General features: G+C 41.2%; 1 protein-coding gene across 1 annotated transcript in view; it reads right to left on the bottom strand.

Annotated features, from left to right (window-relative positions):
• LOC126199029 (cingulin-like) overlaps nucleotides 1–16,321 on the bottom strand; it is a 310,715-nt gene that overhangs the window by 126,791 nt on the left and 167,603 nt on the right. The window contains exon 9 of the mRNA XM_049935770.1: nucleotides 8,499–8,604. Within this exon, the coding sequence (XP_049791727.1) occupies nucleotides 8,499–8,604 (106 nt within the window). The remainder of the gene's footprint in view (nucleotides 1–8,498; nucleotides 8,605–16,321) is intronic.

The following is a 16,321-nucleotide window of genomic DNA, read 5'->3' as shown; positions in this document are numbered from 1 at the left end:
TGCTTGTTGGAAAAGGAAGTGGAGAACAAGATGCATGCCACACACGTTGCTTTTGGATCACTCTTACATCGGGTCTCCCTGAATCAAGATCAGACACTGTGCACCAAACTGATGGTGTATTGAGTAGTTGGTGTTTCTACCCAGCTCTATGCTTGCAAAACCTTGCCACTATTTCACTGACCTAGGATGCTTGAACCAACAGAAGCTTAGATATATTGTGAACATCAAATGGGATGAGTTGTATCAAACACTATGATTGTTGAGAAGGCAAAGATGCATAGTAAAGAAGCCATCACTACTGGTTACCAACTCAGATGGATTGGGCATGTCCAGTGGATGGGAAACAACAGAATGCCTTGACAAATTTTACATAGTGAAGTGAGCACAGTCCCCAAGGTGCTCCTCTATAGCACTGTAAGGACTAATTCAAGAAGAACCTAAAAATTCTAAACATTGACCAAAGTAATTGGTGTGGCACAGCAGAAGATTATAAACATTGGCACAAAACTACTTCAGCTGATGTATTACATTTTGAGCAGGAACATCAGAAGCAGGAAAATGACAAACATCACATATCCAAATTTTGCCAGGCACAGCCACTGCCTCCACCCTCTATTATGTATAATGTATGTGACTGCATGTTTCATGCAAGGATTGGTCTGCTAAGCCATCATAGGCATCTCCATACCTGAACTGACGTGCAGTAATGGAAATGCATGAGAAAAATGAAAACTCAAATACGAGTTTCAGCTGCCGCCGCCACTGCTGACAATGACAGCCAAATGTGAATAATATAATACAGGGATTGAACAACTATGCAGTACACAAGTAACTAGACTCACATGGGTAATGTGAGGGTATCTAATGCAACAAAACTGAACAAGACAAAACATATACAATTTACGAATTGAGAGTGTACTGACTAATCTAGTACAACAACCAAAGCACCTCAATAGTTTGTAATTAATTTGTGGTCTGTAGGTGAAATAATCTAACAACATTCAGATTTCATCTCTAATGCCCACACACATTGCACCACAGTAGGCTATCTAGTTTACAAAGAAGTCGGATCACAATTCGCTCTCTATACTGTAATGGACTCCACAGTCAGGAAGATCATGGTGAGGGAGAGCAAATCATCGTATCAAGTCAGTCCTATGCCAGTTAGTCTCCATTGTCAACAAGGGAGCTCTGCAATACTGTACACTTAACAGACACACAAAACTGACTCACCTTCGACATCTTTACAGATAGTGTGTCTATTTCATAGCACTATGGCAAGCTGTTAAGTTGCTATAAATCAATAACTTGAACAAATATGAAAAATTTAATCACTGCACACATCATGCAAGGGAGATTGACAGGGCAGTGCTCCTGAGGGGGAGGGGGGGGGGGCTGCAGGGATGAGATGGAGAGAGGGTAGGGCATCAATGTGCTGTCAGGAGGTTAGACAGCAAGGAGGGGAGAGATGGGGAAGGTGGATGGGGTTAGTGCTGGAATGGGAACAGGGAGGCTGGATGGGTCTGGACAGCAACTAATGAAGATGGAGGCCATGGAGGTTACGCGAATGTAGGATATATTGCAGGGAAAGTTCCCACTGTGTAATTCAGAAAAGCTTGTATTGGTGCGATGGATCCATATGTCACAGGCTGTGAAGCAGTCATTGAAATTAAGCATCTCATGTTTGGCAGCATGCTCAGCAACCAGGTGGTCCACTTGTTTCTTGGCCACCATTTGTCAGTGGCCATTCATGCAGACAGACAGCTTGTTGGTTGTAAAACCCACATAGAATGCAGGACAGCAGTTGCAGCTTAGCTTGTAGATCATATGACTGGTTTCACAGGTAGCCCTGACATTGAAGTGTTAGGTGATGTTTGTGACTGGACTGGAGTAGGTGTTGGTGGGAGGATGTATGGGACAGGTCTTGCAGCTACGTCAATTATAGTGGTATGAGCCATGAGGTAAGCGGTTGGGAGCAGGGATTCTGTAGGGATGGATAAGTATTTTATGTAGGTTCAGTGGTTGGCAGAATACCACTGTGGGAGGGGTGGGAAGGATAGTGGACAGGAAATTTCTCATTTCAGGGCAACGAGAGGTAGTCGAAACCCTGGCAGAGAATGTAATTCAGTTCATTCAGTCCTGGGTGGTACTGATTTATGAGGGGAATGCTCCTCTGTGGCCAGGCAGTGGGACTTTTGGAGGTGATTGGAGACTGGAAAGATAGGGCACAGGAGATTTGTGTTTGTACAAGATTGGGAGGATAATTACAGTCTGTGAAGGCTTCTGTGAGACATGAGACCTTGGTATATTTTGAGAGGGATCATTAGTCACTGCAGATACAATGACCATGGGTGGCTAGGCTGTATGGAAAGGACTTCTTGGTTTGGAATGGGTGGCAGTGGGTCAAAGTGGAGATATTTCTGGTGGTTAGTAGGTTTGATATGGACAAAGGTATTGATGTAGCCATCTTTGAGGTGGAGGTTAGCATCTAGGACAGTGGTTGAGTAGGACCAGGTGAAACAAATGAGTGAGAAGTTATTGAGGTTCTGGAGGAAAGTGGATAGGGTGTTCTCACCCTCGACCATATCACAAAGATGTCCTCAATGAATCTGAACCAGGTGAGGAGTTTAGGGTTCTGGGTGTATAGAAAGGATTCATCTTGAAGGCCCATGAATAGGTTTTCATACATGGTACCATGCAGGTAAACATAGCCATACCTCAGATTTGTTTGTAGGTATTGTTTTCACAGGAGATGTAATTGTGGGTAAGGATATAGTTTATCGTAGTGGCTAGGAAGGAGGTTGTTGGTTTGGAATGTGTTGGGCATTGGGAAAGGTATTGTTCAATAGTGGAAAAGCCATGGGCATTAGGAATGTTAGTGAGAAGGGACGTGACATCAATAGTGACGAGCAGGGCTCTGTGGGGTAAAGGGACAGGAACTGTGGAGAGTCGGTGGAGGAAATGGCTGGTATCCTTTATATAGGAGGGTAGGTTCCTGGTTGGGTTTATAGACTTTAGGTAGCATTGTAGAAGACATAAATGTGGGGAATGGAGGGGTGAGCAGAGAGATGGACTCCAGGAAGAGATTCTGCGATGGGCCTAAGGATTTGAGGAGTGACTGGAGATCCTGCTAGATTTCTGGAATGGGGTCACTGTGGCAAGGTTTGTAGGTGGATGTATCTCACAGCTGGCAGAGTCCTTCTGCCAGCTAATCCTTGTGGTTGAAACAACAGTAGTGGAGCCTTTGTCTGCAGGTAGGATTACAATTTTGGAATCAGATTTTAGATGGTGTGCTGCAGTTCTTTCTGTGGATGTAAGGTTAGTTTGCATGTTGAGGGATTTGGGGAATGATGGTGAGACAAAATTCAAGGTTAAGAAATTCTGGAGAATTAACAGGTGGTGATTTGGCGGCAGTTGGGGTGATCACAGTTGGATGGAGGAGTGAATTGAGTTAGGCAGGGTTCAACATTGGTCTTTGGTTGAGTCTGATTTGTAGGGTTGGCGGCAAAAGGGTGTTTCCACTGTATGGACCAGGAGAAAGAGAGACAGTCGTTAACAAATCCTGAATGACTGAATTTGGGAGTGGGGCAAAATGTGAGGCCTTTGGGAAGGAGTGATATTTCAGTGTGGCTAAGGCCTCCAGAGGAAAGGCTCATGACAGTGTTTCAGGTCTATTTAGGTTCTGAATTCTGTGTGGTGGTGGCAGAGAGTTCTGGAGGGTGGGATGAATGAAGTAGGTCTGTGAGACAGTGTCAGCTATGAGGGGATGTGTGGGAGGTTTGGAGCATGTAGAAGAGGTGGTGGGCAGTGATACTCCAAGGTGGCAGAAGGAAGTGAGCAGGGTGGAGAGCTTTTTGAAGTGGCATTGTGCATGTCACTATAGTTCCTGGAGAGCCCGAGTTTCAATGTGCATTATGGGTTCCAGGAATTTGAGATTGCATAGCACTAGAATTTTGTGGATGGAGAGGATGTACTGCAAAGAGGTTTGGGCTTGGTTGATATAGTTTTGCAGGACTATGTTACTGAGGACTATGGATTGGCAGAATTTAAATAGTTGGAGGTCATTGTGGAAGGAGGGGTGGCTGCTGGAGGTGAGTAATTTGATGGTAAGGCCATTTTGGGGGATTCCATGAGCCAAGCAACAATACGGGAACAGTAAGTGGGACTGGGTTCTGGCTAGGGATGAGGAGACTTTTCTGTATTGATGCAGATGGAAGAAGCAAGGATCAATAGAGAAGGAAAAAATGCGAAAAATTACATAAATAATGTAGAATTTCATCTGAAAAAATTCGCAATAATACATCCAAATACGTGTGAAAAATCACAAGAAGGATGAAAAGGATGCAAAAGTGGGAAACAAGATGAAATCTGAGGGAGCTGAGGATAGTGAAAAACGAAAATTCACTAAAATTGGTGTGAAATCACAATGAGATCAAAGAATATATTATTGTGGGTAGCAGATCTGAAGGTGGACAAGTATAAAAAACGGGGACTGCAGATGTGACTGGATGAGGTGGAATTAGTGGGTATGAACTGGGATAGAATGGTGAAAGAGTGGGAGATGGGGAGGGGTTTGTAGGATGAGATACAAGATCATGTGGCACTGGAAAGGTGCAGGAAATAACACAGGAAAATACAGAAGAGTGGCACAGGGAGAGAGATGAATTAAAAGGTACAGGATTAATAATATTGGTGGTAGTAATGTGGGACATAAGATGCTAAGCCAACAATTAGTGTGGTCTTGTAGCCATCTGTTGTGCATGGCTGAAACGGTTGATACACTGTGGCTTGTAAGTAGAGGACATGCAATGTGGTTTGTAAGTTGAAAAGAGAAACATAGGAAAGAAGAGAAAGAAGAATGGACACTCAGTATAGTGATGTATTACAAAATAATATTAAAGTCACAGCACTGGATTAGGATCAAAGAAAATCCATCAGGCAAAAATAAAACAATGGAAAATCCAGGATGGAATATAACAATATTATGACAAGGGAAGTGGCCAGCTACCATATAGCAGAGATGCTGAGTAGATATGTACAACAAAAAAAGGACTGCCACACTTTCAGCCCATAAGGCCTTCGCCAGAAAGGGACGACACGAACACACACACACACACACACACACACACCGACACACACACACAGACACACACACACATGACTGCAGTCAAAGCAACTGTAGACACACTGTGAGCAGCAGTGCTAGTGCATGATGGGAGTGGTGACTAGGTGAAGGGGAAGGAGGAGGCTGGGGTGGGGAGGGGGAGGGATAGTAGGGTAGGGGTGGCGGACAGTGCAGTGCTGCTGGGCAGTACACAGGGTTGAGTTGGAGCGAGGGTAGGCCAGCAGTGTGCAGTCAGGAGGTTAGAGGGAGGGTAGGGAAGAGGAGGGGAGGGGAGCTTGATGGAAAAGAAGACAAGTAAAAACATGGGTATTATGGTGGAATGAGGGCTGTATAGTGCTGGAAGGGGAACAAGAAGTCTGGATGGGTGTGGACAAAGACTAATGAAGGTTGATGCCAGGAGGGTTCCGGAAACATAGGATACGAGTATATTGCAGGGAAAGTTCCTACCTGTGCAATTCAGAAAAGCTGGTATTGGTGGGAAGGATTCACATGGTACAGTCTGTGAAACAGTCACTGAAATGAAGGATGTCATGTTTGGCAACTTGCTTAGCAGCTGGATGGTCCACTTGTTTCTTGGCCACAAATTGTCGGTGGCCATTCATGCGGACAGACAGCTTGTTGGTTGTAATACCCACATAGGACACAGCACAGTGGTTGCAGCTTAGCTTGTAGATCACATGACTGGTTTCACAGGTAGCCCTGCCATTGATGCGGTAGGTGATGTTTGTGACTGGACTGGAGCAGATGATGAAGGGAGGATGTATAGGACAGGTCTTGCATCTATGTCTGTTACAGGTCTATGAGACATGAGATAAGGGCTTGGGAGCAGGGATTGTGTAGGGTTGGATGAGTATATTGTGTAAGTTTGGTGGACACTGGAATACCACTGTTGGCAGTGGGGGAAAGATAGTGGGCAGGACATTTCTCATTTCAAGGCACAACGGGAGGTAGTCGAAATGCTGGCGAAAAATGTAAATCAGTTCCCCCAGTCCTGGGTGGTACTGAGTTATGAAGGGAATGCTTCTCTGTGGCCAGACGGTGGGACTTTTGGAGGTGAGGAAAGATAAGGCACAGGGTATTTGTTTTTGTATGATGTTGAGAGGATAATTACAATCTGTGAAGGCTTCTGTGAGACTTGAGACCCTTGGTATATTTCCAGAGGGACTGCTCATCACTGCAGATGTGACAACCATGGGTGGCTAGGCTGTATAGAAGGGACTTCTTGGTATGGAATGGGTGGCTATGGGTTGAAGATATTGCTGGTGGTTAGTAGGTTTGATATGCACAGAAGTACTAATGTGGCCATCTTTGAGGTGGAGGTCAACACCTAGGAAGGTGGCTTGTTGAGTTGAGTAGGACCAGGTGAAGCAAATGTATGAGAAGTTGTTGAGGTTCTGGAGGAATTCATAACCAGTCAACAAGCTGTCTGTCCACATGAATGACCACCGACAAATGGTGGCCAAGAAACAAGTGGACTATCTGGTAGAAGAGCACACTACCAAACATGACATCTTTCATTTCAATGATGGCTTCACAGCCTGTGCCATGTGGATCATTCTCACTAACACTAGCTTTTGTGAATAGTGCAAGTGGGAGCTTTTGCTGCAGTATGTCTTACGTTCCTGTAACCCTCCTGGCTTCAACCTTCATTAGCCACTGTCCTCACCCAGCCCACCTCGCTGTTCCCATTCTGGCACTATACAGCCCTTTTCCACCATCACATCCAGTCTTTCTACTTCTCTTCTTTTCTGCTAACCTCCCCCCCCCCCTCCCCCGACCACTCCGCTGCCCTCTGACCTCCCGACTATATATTGCTGCCCTATCTTCTCTCTACCTCATCCCTGTGTGCTTCCCAGCAGCACTGCACTGTCCGCCATCCCTACCCTACTATCCCTCACCCTTCCCACCCCAGTCTCCTCCTTACTCCCACCCAGTCACCACTCCCACCATGCACTGGCACTGCTGCTCACAGTCTGGCTACAGTTGCCGGAGACTGCCATCATGTGTGTGCGAGAGTGTGTGCATATGTGCATGTCTGTTGTCTGTTTTTGACAAAGGTCTTACAGGCCAAAAGCTTTATTTGTGACAGTCTTTTTGTTGTGCCTATCTGCAATTCAGCATCTCTGCTACATGGTGAGTGGCAACTTTCCTTTTCATAATATTATAACATTTTCCTTTAAGTTTTTACAGTAAATGTTGTGAAAAATTCTGACTAAATGTTCTCAAATGGTACTGTTAGTTGTGTAATTGTGCTCAATGAGCACACCTCTCCCTAGTTCAGAATTCATTGAGAAGATGGAGGATTTTAATTTTTATTGATTACCATTTTAGACATCAGTATGATGTTGAAGACTATGGAATCATACATTTTCTGAAGGGGCATTGGTAACAAACAACCTTAGCACATTCAAATCAGTCATATGCTTTCTGCTCCAAGCACTATAAAGATTTTGACTTGATACTGGACAAGCCATTTTTCATTAAAAATTATTTCCTCCCTTCTTGAAGGACACACTAACCCTTGAAAATGTATGAGACAACATACACAACCTGGAAATCAAGGGATATTTACTACAGTGGGCCTGCTACCATTGTTAATAACATTCAGATAAAAATATGAATTCATACCACTCATAACATCCAGATAAAAACACAAATTCAAACCAAGATCAGTCATACAGACAAGTCTTTTTGTAGCAACTTGAACCAGAGGAAAAAATTATCTGTGACAGGTAATATCAAAATGTTTCCTCATATTTTTAAGAAATTTCATGCTATATATTGAATATGTGGCCTTCAGAATGCTGCACCTTTGATATAAAAATCCTGTAGTTTATTCATCTAATCCAAGCAAGCATCACATTATTTTCCTTTGAAAAGTGAGTTAAGCAACTGTGTTCACAAATCATTTACTCATTTTTAAAAGATTTTATACTAAATTCTAGGAACATTGTATCAGGATGTAACTACAATGCTTATCAATGGGAGCCTTCCTGCAGTGAATGGAGTAACAAAATGTTAATTTGTGCATTCTCCACAAAGCAGCTCTTCTGAATGTACACAGTGGCACTTGGAGTACATATTCTAAGACTGCTTGTTTTTATGACACATTTTGTAACTGAAAGTCACACAGTTTCCAATTTTCACATCTCATATTACAAAATAACTCATTTAAAATAATCCCTCTTGACAGATATATGAACCATTTGGGTTAGTGGAATGCTAATGTCTTTATTCTTGGTTTTAAATTTGTGAAAACATGATGCTTGCAACTTAACTAGCATTATAATAATTGTTAATACCCAATAAAATCCATCTCCTCCATTGCAAAATATAGGCATATCTGATCACATAATTCAATAATGCAACAAACCTTATACTTATTATCTGTTCCATGGACCTTGCTGTAGTCAGTGGGCTTCAAAAACAATTGTTCCATATCTTGGAGCTTTCGCTTCAATTCATTTATTGTTTTTGACCTAGAAACAAAGAAAAATAGGTTATAAGCTATCTTTTATTAGTGCTTTAGGGCTGCTGAAAATTTACCTTTTGTCATTATTAAAGAATCAACTAATAATGAGATTTTTGCTAATTTTGGTTGTTTACTGTCATAAAATTACAGTCTGATTTTGAAGGAGAATTAATGATATTACAGAAATGAGCTATGGTATATACAAAGTACATTAAATGAATTAAGAAGAAAATAAAATGCAAAACAAAACTTCCCTTTTAAAGGCAAGAAGGGGATTCATTGTTCATAGGTACAGTATAAAAAGAACTAAAAACAGTTCAAACAGAGAGTTGAAAGGAAAGATAAAACAAACCTGCTTACATGTGGGTATTTAGATTGTAAATGAAAGTGAGAAATTATTTTGTTTTTGATGTACTGATCCTAACCCTACACTTAGATTTACTGCAAAATCAGTTAGTTAAAAGTTATTCCTAATTGAAAATTCCATCCCAATACATAATAAGAAACACCATGTGAGTTAACTTGTGTTTCTGGGTGTAGTAATGCCACTGAAGTCTGTCAGTTGAACTTTTAAATAACTTAAACAATTTTTATGAAATTAATTAATTTATGAGCCAACTAATGAACAACCTCAGAAATAGCTAAATCTTCCATTGCAGACTTTGTCTCTGTGCTTATTAGACTCTGACCTTTGTCATTGCACTTTTTTTAACCTCAATTTTATGCACAAGATTAGATAATTAATGAATTGATAAAACTATTAATAAATGTTTCTGCTAATTTACCATAATTTTCAATACAGACTTTGTACTTGTGTGTCAGGTGTTCTTAACATTGACACATAAAGTGATTCCATAAACTTTTCTAAATTTTTAGACCACCACATTTTCCACAAACCAAATTTTTATCAACAGTTATAGTCCATTCTGAATAGTAAAATGTCACCTAGTCATTTTTCTTATAATTGTGTTGTGTTCAACACAACAATTTGTTCATATGTCAATCTTTAAACAGTTGGACATCACTCAAATTCAGCAGTCTGAACTATCTCCCAGTCAAGCTAACAAAAATGTAACACCTATGTCAAGCCTGCCCCTGATGTTCATACATGCAACAGCTCTGTGCAATCTGTTCACAAAAATATGCATATCACCATCTACAAAATTCAGTAATGACAATTTCTAAACATTTTCAAGTGATTCCTAACAATGGAAAATCCAGGATTGTGTAATGACAGTATTATGAAAAGAATAGGTTACCACTCACCATATGGAGGAGCACGACTCATACATGCATGATCATCATCTCTGGCCAAAGACCAGATAGAGATCATGTGTGTGTGAACTGTACTTTCCTGACTATGCGCATGTCTTTTCTACTTTAGAAGAAGGCCATTTGACAGGAAGCTTAAGTGTATAATAGTCTTTTTGTTATGCCTATGTGCAACTCAACACCTCTTCTATATGATGAGTAGCAATCTCTCCTTTCCATAATATCCAAGTGATTTCTGTAATTCAAATTAATGAATATTCTGCCTGAACTATGCTGTGATTGGTAAGAGGCTTGGACTATCATTGTCATTAGAATGAGCAATTATTGAGGACAGAACTAAGTGAACTACTGCAGTGTCCTTTTATCTGGTGGATTACTACAAGACATTACTGTATTAGCTGTGATGTTTAATGTAAATCTGAACTGTGTTCTGTTATGTTGTTATTGATTTGTTAGAGCTACCAATAATTCCTGGACAGCATTTTATTACCTTGTGCTTCAATGACTTCTTAATTCATTCAAAGAATTCTACCACAAGGCTCCTGTTTGTTTCTGAGTACCGACCTGATTTATGCATTAGTAATCTTATGAAGTTGAAAAACTGGTCATCTTACCAACAACAGAATTTTTTGGCTAATAAATGTAGGGAGAAATGAAGTAAAAATTGTGGTGTTGCATACATTATTGAGAAAACGCTATCCAGTACCTAATGTGACTTCCACCTTCCACATGACAGACTTGTGTGCTACAAAAGAGGCAATGGAGAAGAGACTATGAAAATCGGGTCAGTGAACTTACAGAGAGAACTCAAGACATTTGAATTATTGCACTTTCATATCATCAACCAAGCTTCCAAACTGTTCAAAACATGGTATTGCTAAGTGGACATTTACTGTCAGCCAACATATTGATAATGTAATATGCACATCCCAATAGTCAACATAGCTGATTCCTCAACACTGCATGAAAACTGCGGACAGTATTTACTGCTGACAATGACCTGCAGAGCTAATTATGTCTTCTTCTCCTTTCCTTTTACTATGGTGAGGGAGACCTGTTATTTTCTGCAGGCTTGGGAGATGTTTTTAGCTGGCTTGTGAGCAGGAATCTAGTTTAAAAGGACCGGAGTGTCATAAACTTGTTTGCTGCTGAATGCAGCCCTTGAGCAGGTATAGAACTTGAAAGTTGCAGTGTCCTGTGTCTGCACAGCAGATGTATAGGATGGCAGCCTGTGTGCAATAAAAAATTGAACTGTGCAAGACATTAGAATACTTTTTGGCTAGATAAAGGTCTAAAAGCCAGATCTTGAGAACTTGGGCTCAGCCACTGTCTACAGCCATGTTGCATAGGAATGTTTGTTTGAATATGAGTAATAGGGACTATGATTGGCTCACATTAATTATTGTGGTAGAAGGCACATTTTCCCATGTGTACCTAAGTGCAAGCCTTTTGATTGGCCACAGTTGGAAACCTGTCATGTAGTTGGAAAGATTTTCTGTCTTCCTGCCCATGTCACATCTTTACAGGTTAACCATGACAAAATCTATAAGAGTAGAAATCTGTTAAACTTGTTTATAAAATTATTATTGGCTAAAAGTTGCAAGGTCTGCTACAATTAGTTGACAAGATTCCTACACTGGCAGAACCAGCTAAGTATTGGAGAGTAAAGTCAGAGGAGACCAGAGAGAGAAGTACTTGTAGTGGAGAGGTTGAAGAGAACACTTTTGCTCCAGGTAATTGCAAAGACCTGCAGAGAGGGATGTCTCTGTCTTAAAACTGAGTCCCAAAGTTGAGCCGGAATCAGAACTTACAACTGTTATTGTGCCATCTTCCACACTCACACCATTTAAGAGTTGTCAGGATGAGCCGCAATGCAATCACTGAGTTGAGGCTAATTAGTATATATCAGGGATTAATTGTGCAGTTTTAACTTTCAGAGCCAGCTATTTTCACCCATCATGTGCTTTGGTGTTTCTTTTGGTGGTTGTTCTTGCCCTTCCAGGGTCTTTGCTTTAAATCACTAACCATTTTTGCAGTCATTGGCCATATCTGTGATATAGTTTTACATGATACTTTCATCTGCACACCCACATTTGCCATGGCTGTAGTTCATAATTCCAATCCTTTGTTCACTTGTTGATTGTTTATATGTTTGATTAAGAGGGTAAATCATTTGTCTGATGTCTTACAGTAACAAACCAAATTATTATAGAGACTTCTAGTTTCCTTCTATAATCATATGAGTCCCTTCACTAATATATCCTTGTGAGGTCAGTACTCAGCTTTCATGCTTAATTGGGGCTCCCCTAGCTTTCATACTTAATTGGAGCTCCCCTACTAGTTTTCACTCAATAAGGCATTATCCATTGCACAATACTGTTTCTCTTAAATTTGCATGATCTTTTGGGGTAGTTTCCCTCCCTGTAGGTCACTGGGGATTGGATGTATAGCATCTTAGTGGTATGCTAAACAGCTCAACTGACACTTCATGGTATTCATAAATTAAAATTATAATTGTAGCCTCTTCCATCCAGAAGCATCACTTTGTTTACCACCAAACCTACACTGCATGGTGCTCTGAGCTAATAGTACATCCTTCGTATCATCTTGCCAGTTTCCACTTCAGTAACAGTAACCTAGTTTCAAAACACATCTCACACTTCACCTTCCATGGCAACCTGAAGCTTTGCATAGGTTGATGAGACATAACAGCATAGATTTGCTGTTGTAGAATTACACACAAAATCAAATGGTTTCATTAGAAGTCAGAAATATGGGCCCAATAACTTCCACTGAAGAGGCCTACAGGATAGTATGAGGGGTACACCATGTCAAAGAGGAACTCTTATGAAGAAACAGGGAACTTGTACAAGAACTGAGGGATGATTATGATATTGTCATCTTACCAGTGGATAAGGTCAATGTGGTTCCAAAAGAAATTTGGAATATAAGGTATCTAGTAGCACAAAGATAGGCAAATGGAAACATTACATTTTGATCTTTCTGAAGATTGTACGAAAGTTCATTCAGTTTTAATTTTGTGGTTATCACATTTTCCTCAGCTTCAGCATTGATACTTTTCTCATGAGAATGCCACTAACACATCTGTTGGACTTATATTTTTAACAAAATTGATAACAATATTAGAAATTCCTGGATGGGACAGTATCTAAAATAAGGGAAAGGCAACCACTCATCTATAGTAGACTGATGTGTGAAGCACAGAACATGTAACAGAAAACGATATTCACTATATTTTGAGCTACAGCTTTTTTTTTTTTTTTTTTTTTTTTTTTTTTTTTTTTTTTTTTTTGTGGAAAAATTAATGCATTCTCACAGACAACACCAAGCTGTACACTCCCATGATGCACCTGATTATTGATTATCAATTATTTAAAACAGATGCTCAGACTGATGGGAGGTGGGGAGAGGGTGGGGAAGGCTGCATGAGGCAAGGAGGGGATAGTGAGGATGTGGGTGGGTGTATGGAACAGGTCTTGCTGCACCTGGACTCGCAATAAGGGAATGACCCACAGTGGTGAGGGGGGAGGGGGGGCGTGTAGGATTGGCAGTAGGATTGGAATAGGGATGAACAAGGATATTCTGTTGGAAGGGTGGTCAGCAGAACACTACTTTTGCTGATATGGGTAGGATTTCGGGTAGGATATCCCTCATCTCAGGGCACAACAAGTAGTATTGAAGCCCTGGTGAAGGGTGTGGTTGAGCTTTTCCACACAGGGTGATACTGAGTTATCAGAGGAGTGCAGGTAGGTGGTTGGTTAACAGGTTCACTTTTGTTATGGGAATAACTGGCACAGGAGATCTGTATATGGATGAGCTGGGTTCGATACTGTCTGTCAGTAGAGGCTCTGGTAGGGCTGTCAGTAAATTTTGACAACTCCTGCTTTCCACTGCAGACATGGCATCCATGGATGGCAAGGCTACAGGAAGAGATGTTTTGATATGGGCCATGTGACAGTTGTTGAAGTTGAGGTAATATTAGTGATTGGTGTGCTTGATATGGGGTCACCTGAGAGGTGGAGACTGACATCTGCCTCATTGAGTTGAGAAAGATCAGATGAAGCAGATTTAAGAGTATATCTTGAAATTATGTAGGAAAGAGCAAAGATTGTCCTTGTCGTGAGTGGAGAGTATGAAAACGTCATCACTGAATATGAATGAAACAAGGGGGTTTACGTGTTAATTGGATAGGAAGGCTTTCTCCAGATGGCCCATAAATAAGATGGCATAGGATGGTGCCATGTGAGTACTGATGGCAGTGACACAGATTTTTTACAGATTTGGCATTCAAAAGTCAAATAATTGTGGGTCAGGATGTGGATGGCTAGAAGGATTAGGAAAGAAGTGGTGGGTTTGGTATCAGGAGGACACTGGGAAAGGTAGTGTTCCATGTTATCAAGGTCAGGGGCATAGAGATGTTGGTGGACAAGGAAGTCACTACCACAGTGACCAACAGGGAGTCTGGTATTAATGGGACTAGAATTGTGGTGAGGTGGTGAAAGAAGTGAGCTGTGGCCTAAATGTAGGCTGGAAGGTTGCAGACAATAGTTTAGAGGTGTTAGTAAATAAAGACAGAGGTTTGTTCTGTGGGAGCATTCTACACAGCTACAATGGAATGACCAGCAGGGAGACATATTGGGTTCAGTTTGTGGTTTGTGGAGTAGATAAAAGATTGGAGTGCAGGGATTAGCTGGTGTGAGAAGTGAAATAACCATTTACCTTCACTGCTATCTTTCTTTACTTATCTACAACTCATAGTCTATTCTTTATTCTTTAATATGTCTACAGTTTCTTCTCCTCTACAGTACTTACATACAAAACACAAACTGGCCACCATCTGCTGTGCAGTCTGAACACCGTATGTTATAATGGCCTGCCATGCTAATAAGAGCTGCATTACAACTTCCAGCTCTGGCAGTCCCTTTTTAAACATTTAATTCCAGTGTCATTTTTAACATATTCTCCCCCAACAATTTGTGTTGCCATCTTGACTGTCAGCCAGTCATGCATGTTTATTTAGAATCACATTGCACAATTGTGCATGTTTCTTACTGTCATGTTAGTCAACTAGTGCTTGAAGGTATTTATTTACAATTGTGCCTACTACCTCTTCCTTCCTTAAAACTTTTTATCTCCTTCCTTCTAACTTCTTACATGGCTCTCTACACAGTACCAACTTCCTGAATGCCATCACAGCAATAGCAATTCTTGCACTTCAACAGTTAGAACAGCATTCCGAGGACCACCTGAGAAAGCTTTTACAGCTACTCCTGTCTTATACCTGCATGGGATTACCTACAGCAAGAAACGTCCTACAGTTCTCATCCGACCTCCTCCCCCACCCCCAGTCCCCATCAACTATGTTTAGCTCCCCATGTATGATTTGCTGATTTACTCCACCTTTTACATGCCCCAAGGTTTAACTGTGCTGTACTTGTAAAGATCTTTCTTTCCTTTGCTTGTTCTCTGCAGTAGAATCATTTCTTTACCACACATCCCACTGACTACAATCAACCCAAAACTCACACAGAACCTTGTTGAAAACAGTTCCAACTTGTCTCCAACCATGAACCTCCTCACTTTCCATGCAGTCATCCTCTGGTAATATTTCAGGAGTTCCAACTTCTAACATGGCCGCATCTTCCTTTCCTAAATCCCTCCCTAATAATTCCATCATCCCTCCTATGGAACACACAACTATCTGTAACCTAAAAACCAATCCAGACCTTATGACCCTTCCCACAGATAAAGTATCCATCACAGAGACCAAGAACCTTAATGACTATCTGGTTAATGGTCTCCATCAACTTTCTGACACCAGTGCCTAGAAACCTTGTGACTGAGATCCCTGTAAATCAAACTTGAAATTCAGCAGTTCCTCAAGGCCTTAGGTCCATCACCATACCTGATACCTGAATCCATCTCCCTCCTCACACCAGCTATCCCCTGCACTCCAGCCTTTTACCTACACCACAAACCCAACCCAAAATGTCTCTCTACTAGTTATCCCATTTTAGCCGGATACAATGCTTTCACAGAACGAGGCTCTAACTTTGTTGATTAACACCTCTAAACTATTGTCTGCAACCTTTAATCCAACATTCAAGACACTGCTCACTTCTTTCACCATCTCTCCACAATTCCTGTCTCATTACCACCAAACTCCTTGTTGGTCATTGAGGATGTGATATCCTTGTCCCGAAATATCCCTATGCCCATGTCCTTGAGAACATGTAACACTATCTTTCCCAATGTCTTTCTGATATGAAGCTCACCACCTCTTTCCTAATCCTCCTAGCCATCCACATCCTGACCCACAACTATTTCACTTTTGATGGCCAAAACTATAAACAATTCTGTGGCACTGCCCTCAGTACTCACATGGCACCATCCTAAGTCATTTTATTTAAGACCTATCTAGAGGAAGTCTT

The sequence above is a fragment of the Schistocerca nitens genome, chromosome 1 (genome assembly GCF_023898315.1).
Source record: "Schistocerca nitens isolate TAMUIC-IGC-003100 chromosome 1, iqSchNite1.1, whole genome shotgun sequence".
Taxonomy (NCBI): domain Eukaryota; kingdom Metazoa; phylum Arthropoda; class Insecta; order Orthoptera; family Acrididae; genus Schistocerca; species Schistocerca nitens.
Note: the sequence above shows the minus strand (reverse complement) of the source record. Positions and strands in the feature narration are given on the sequence as shown.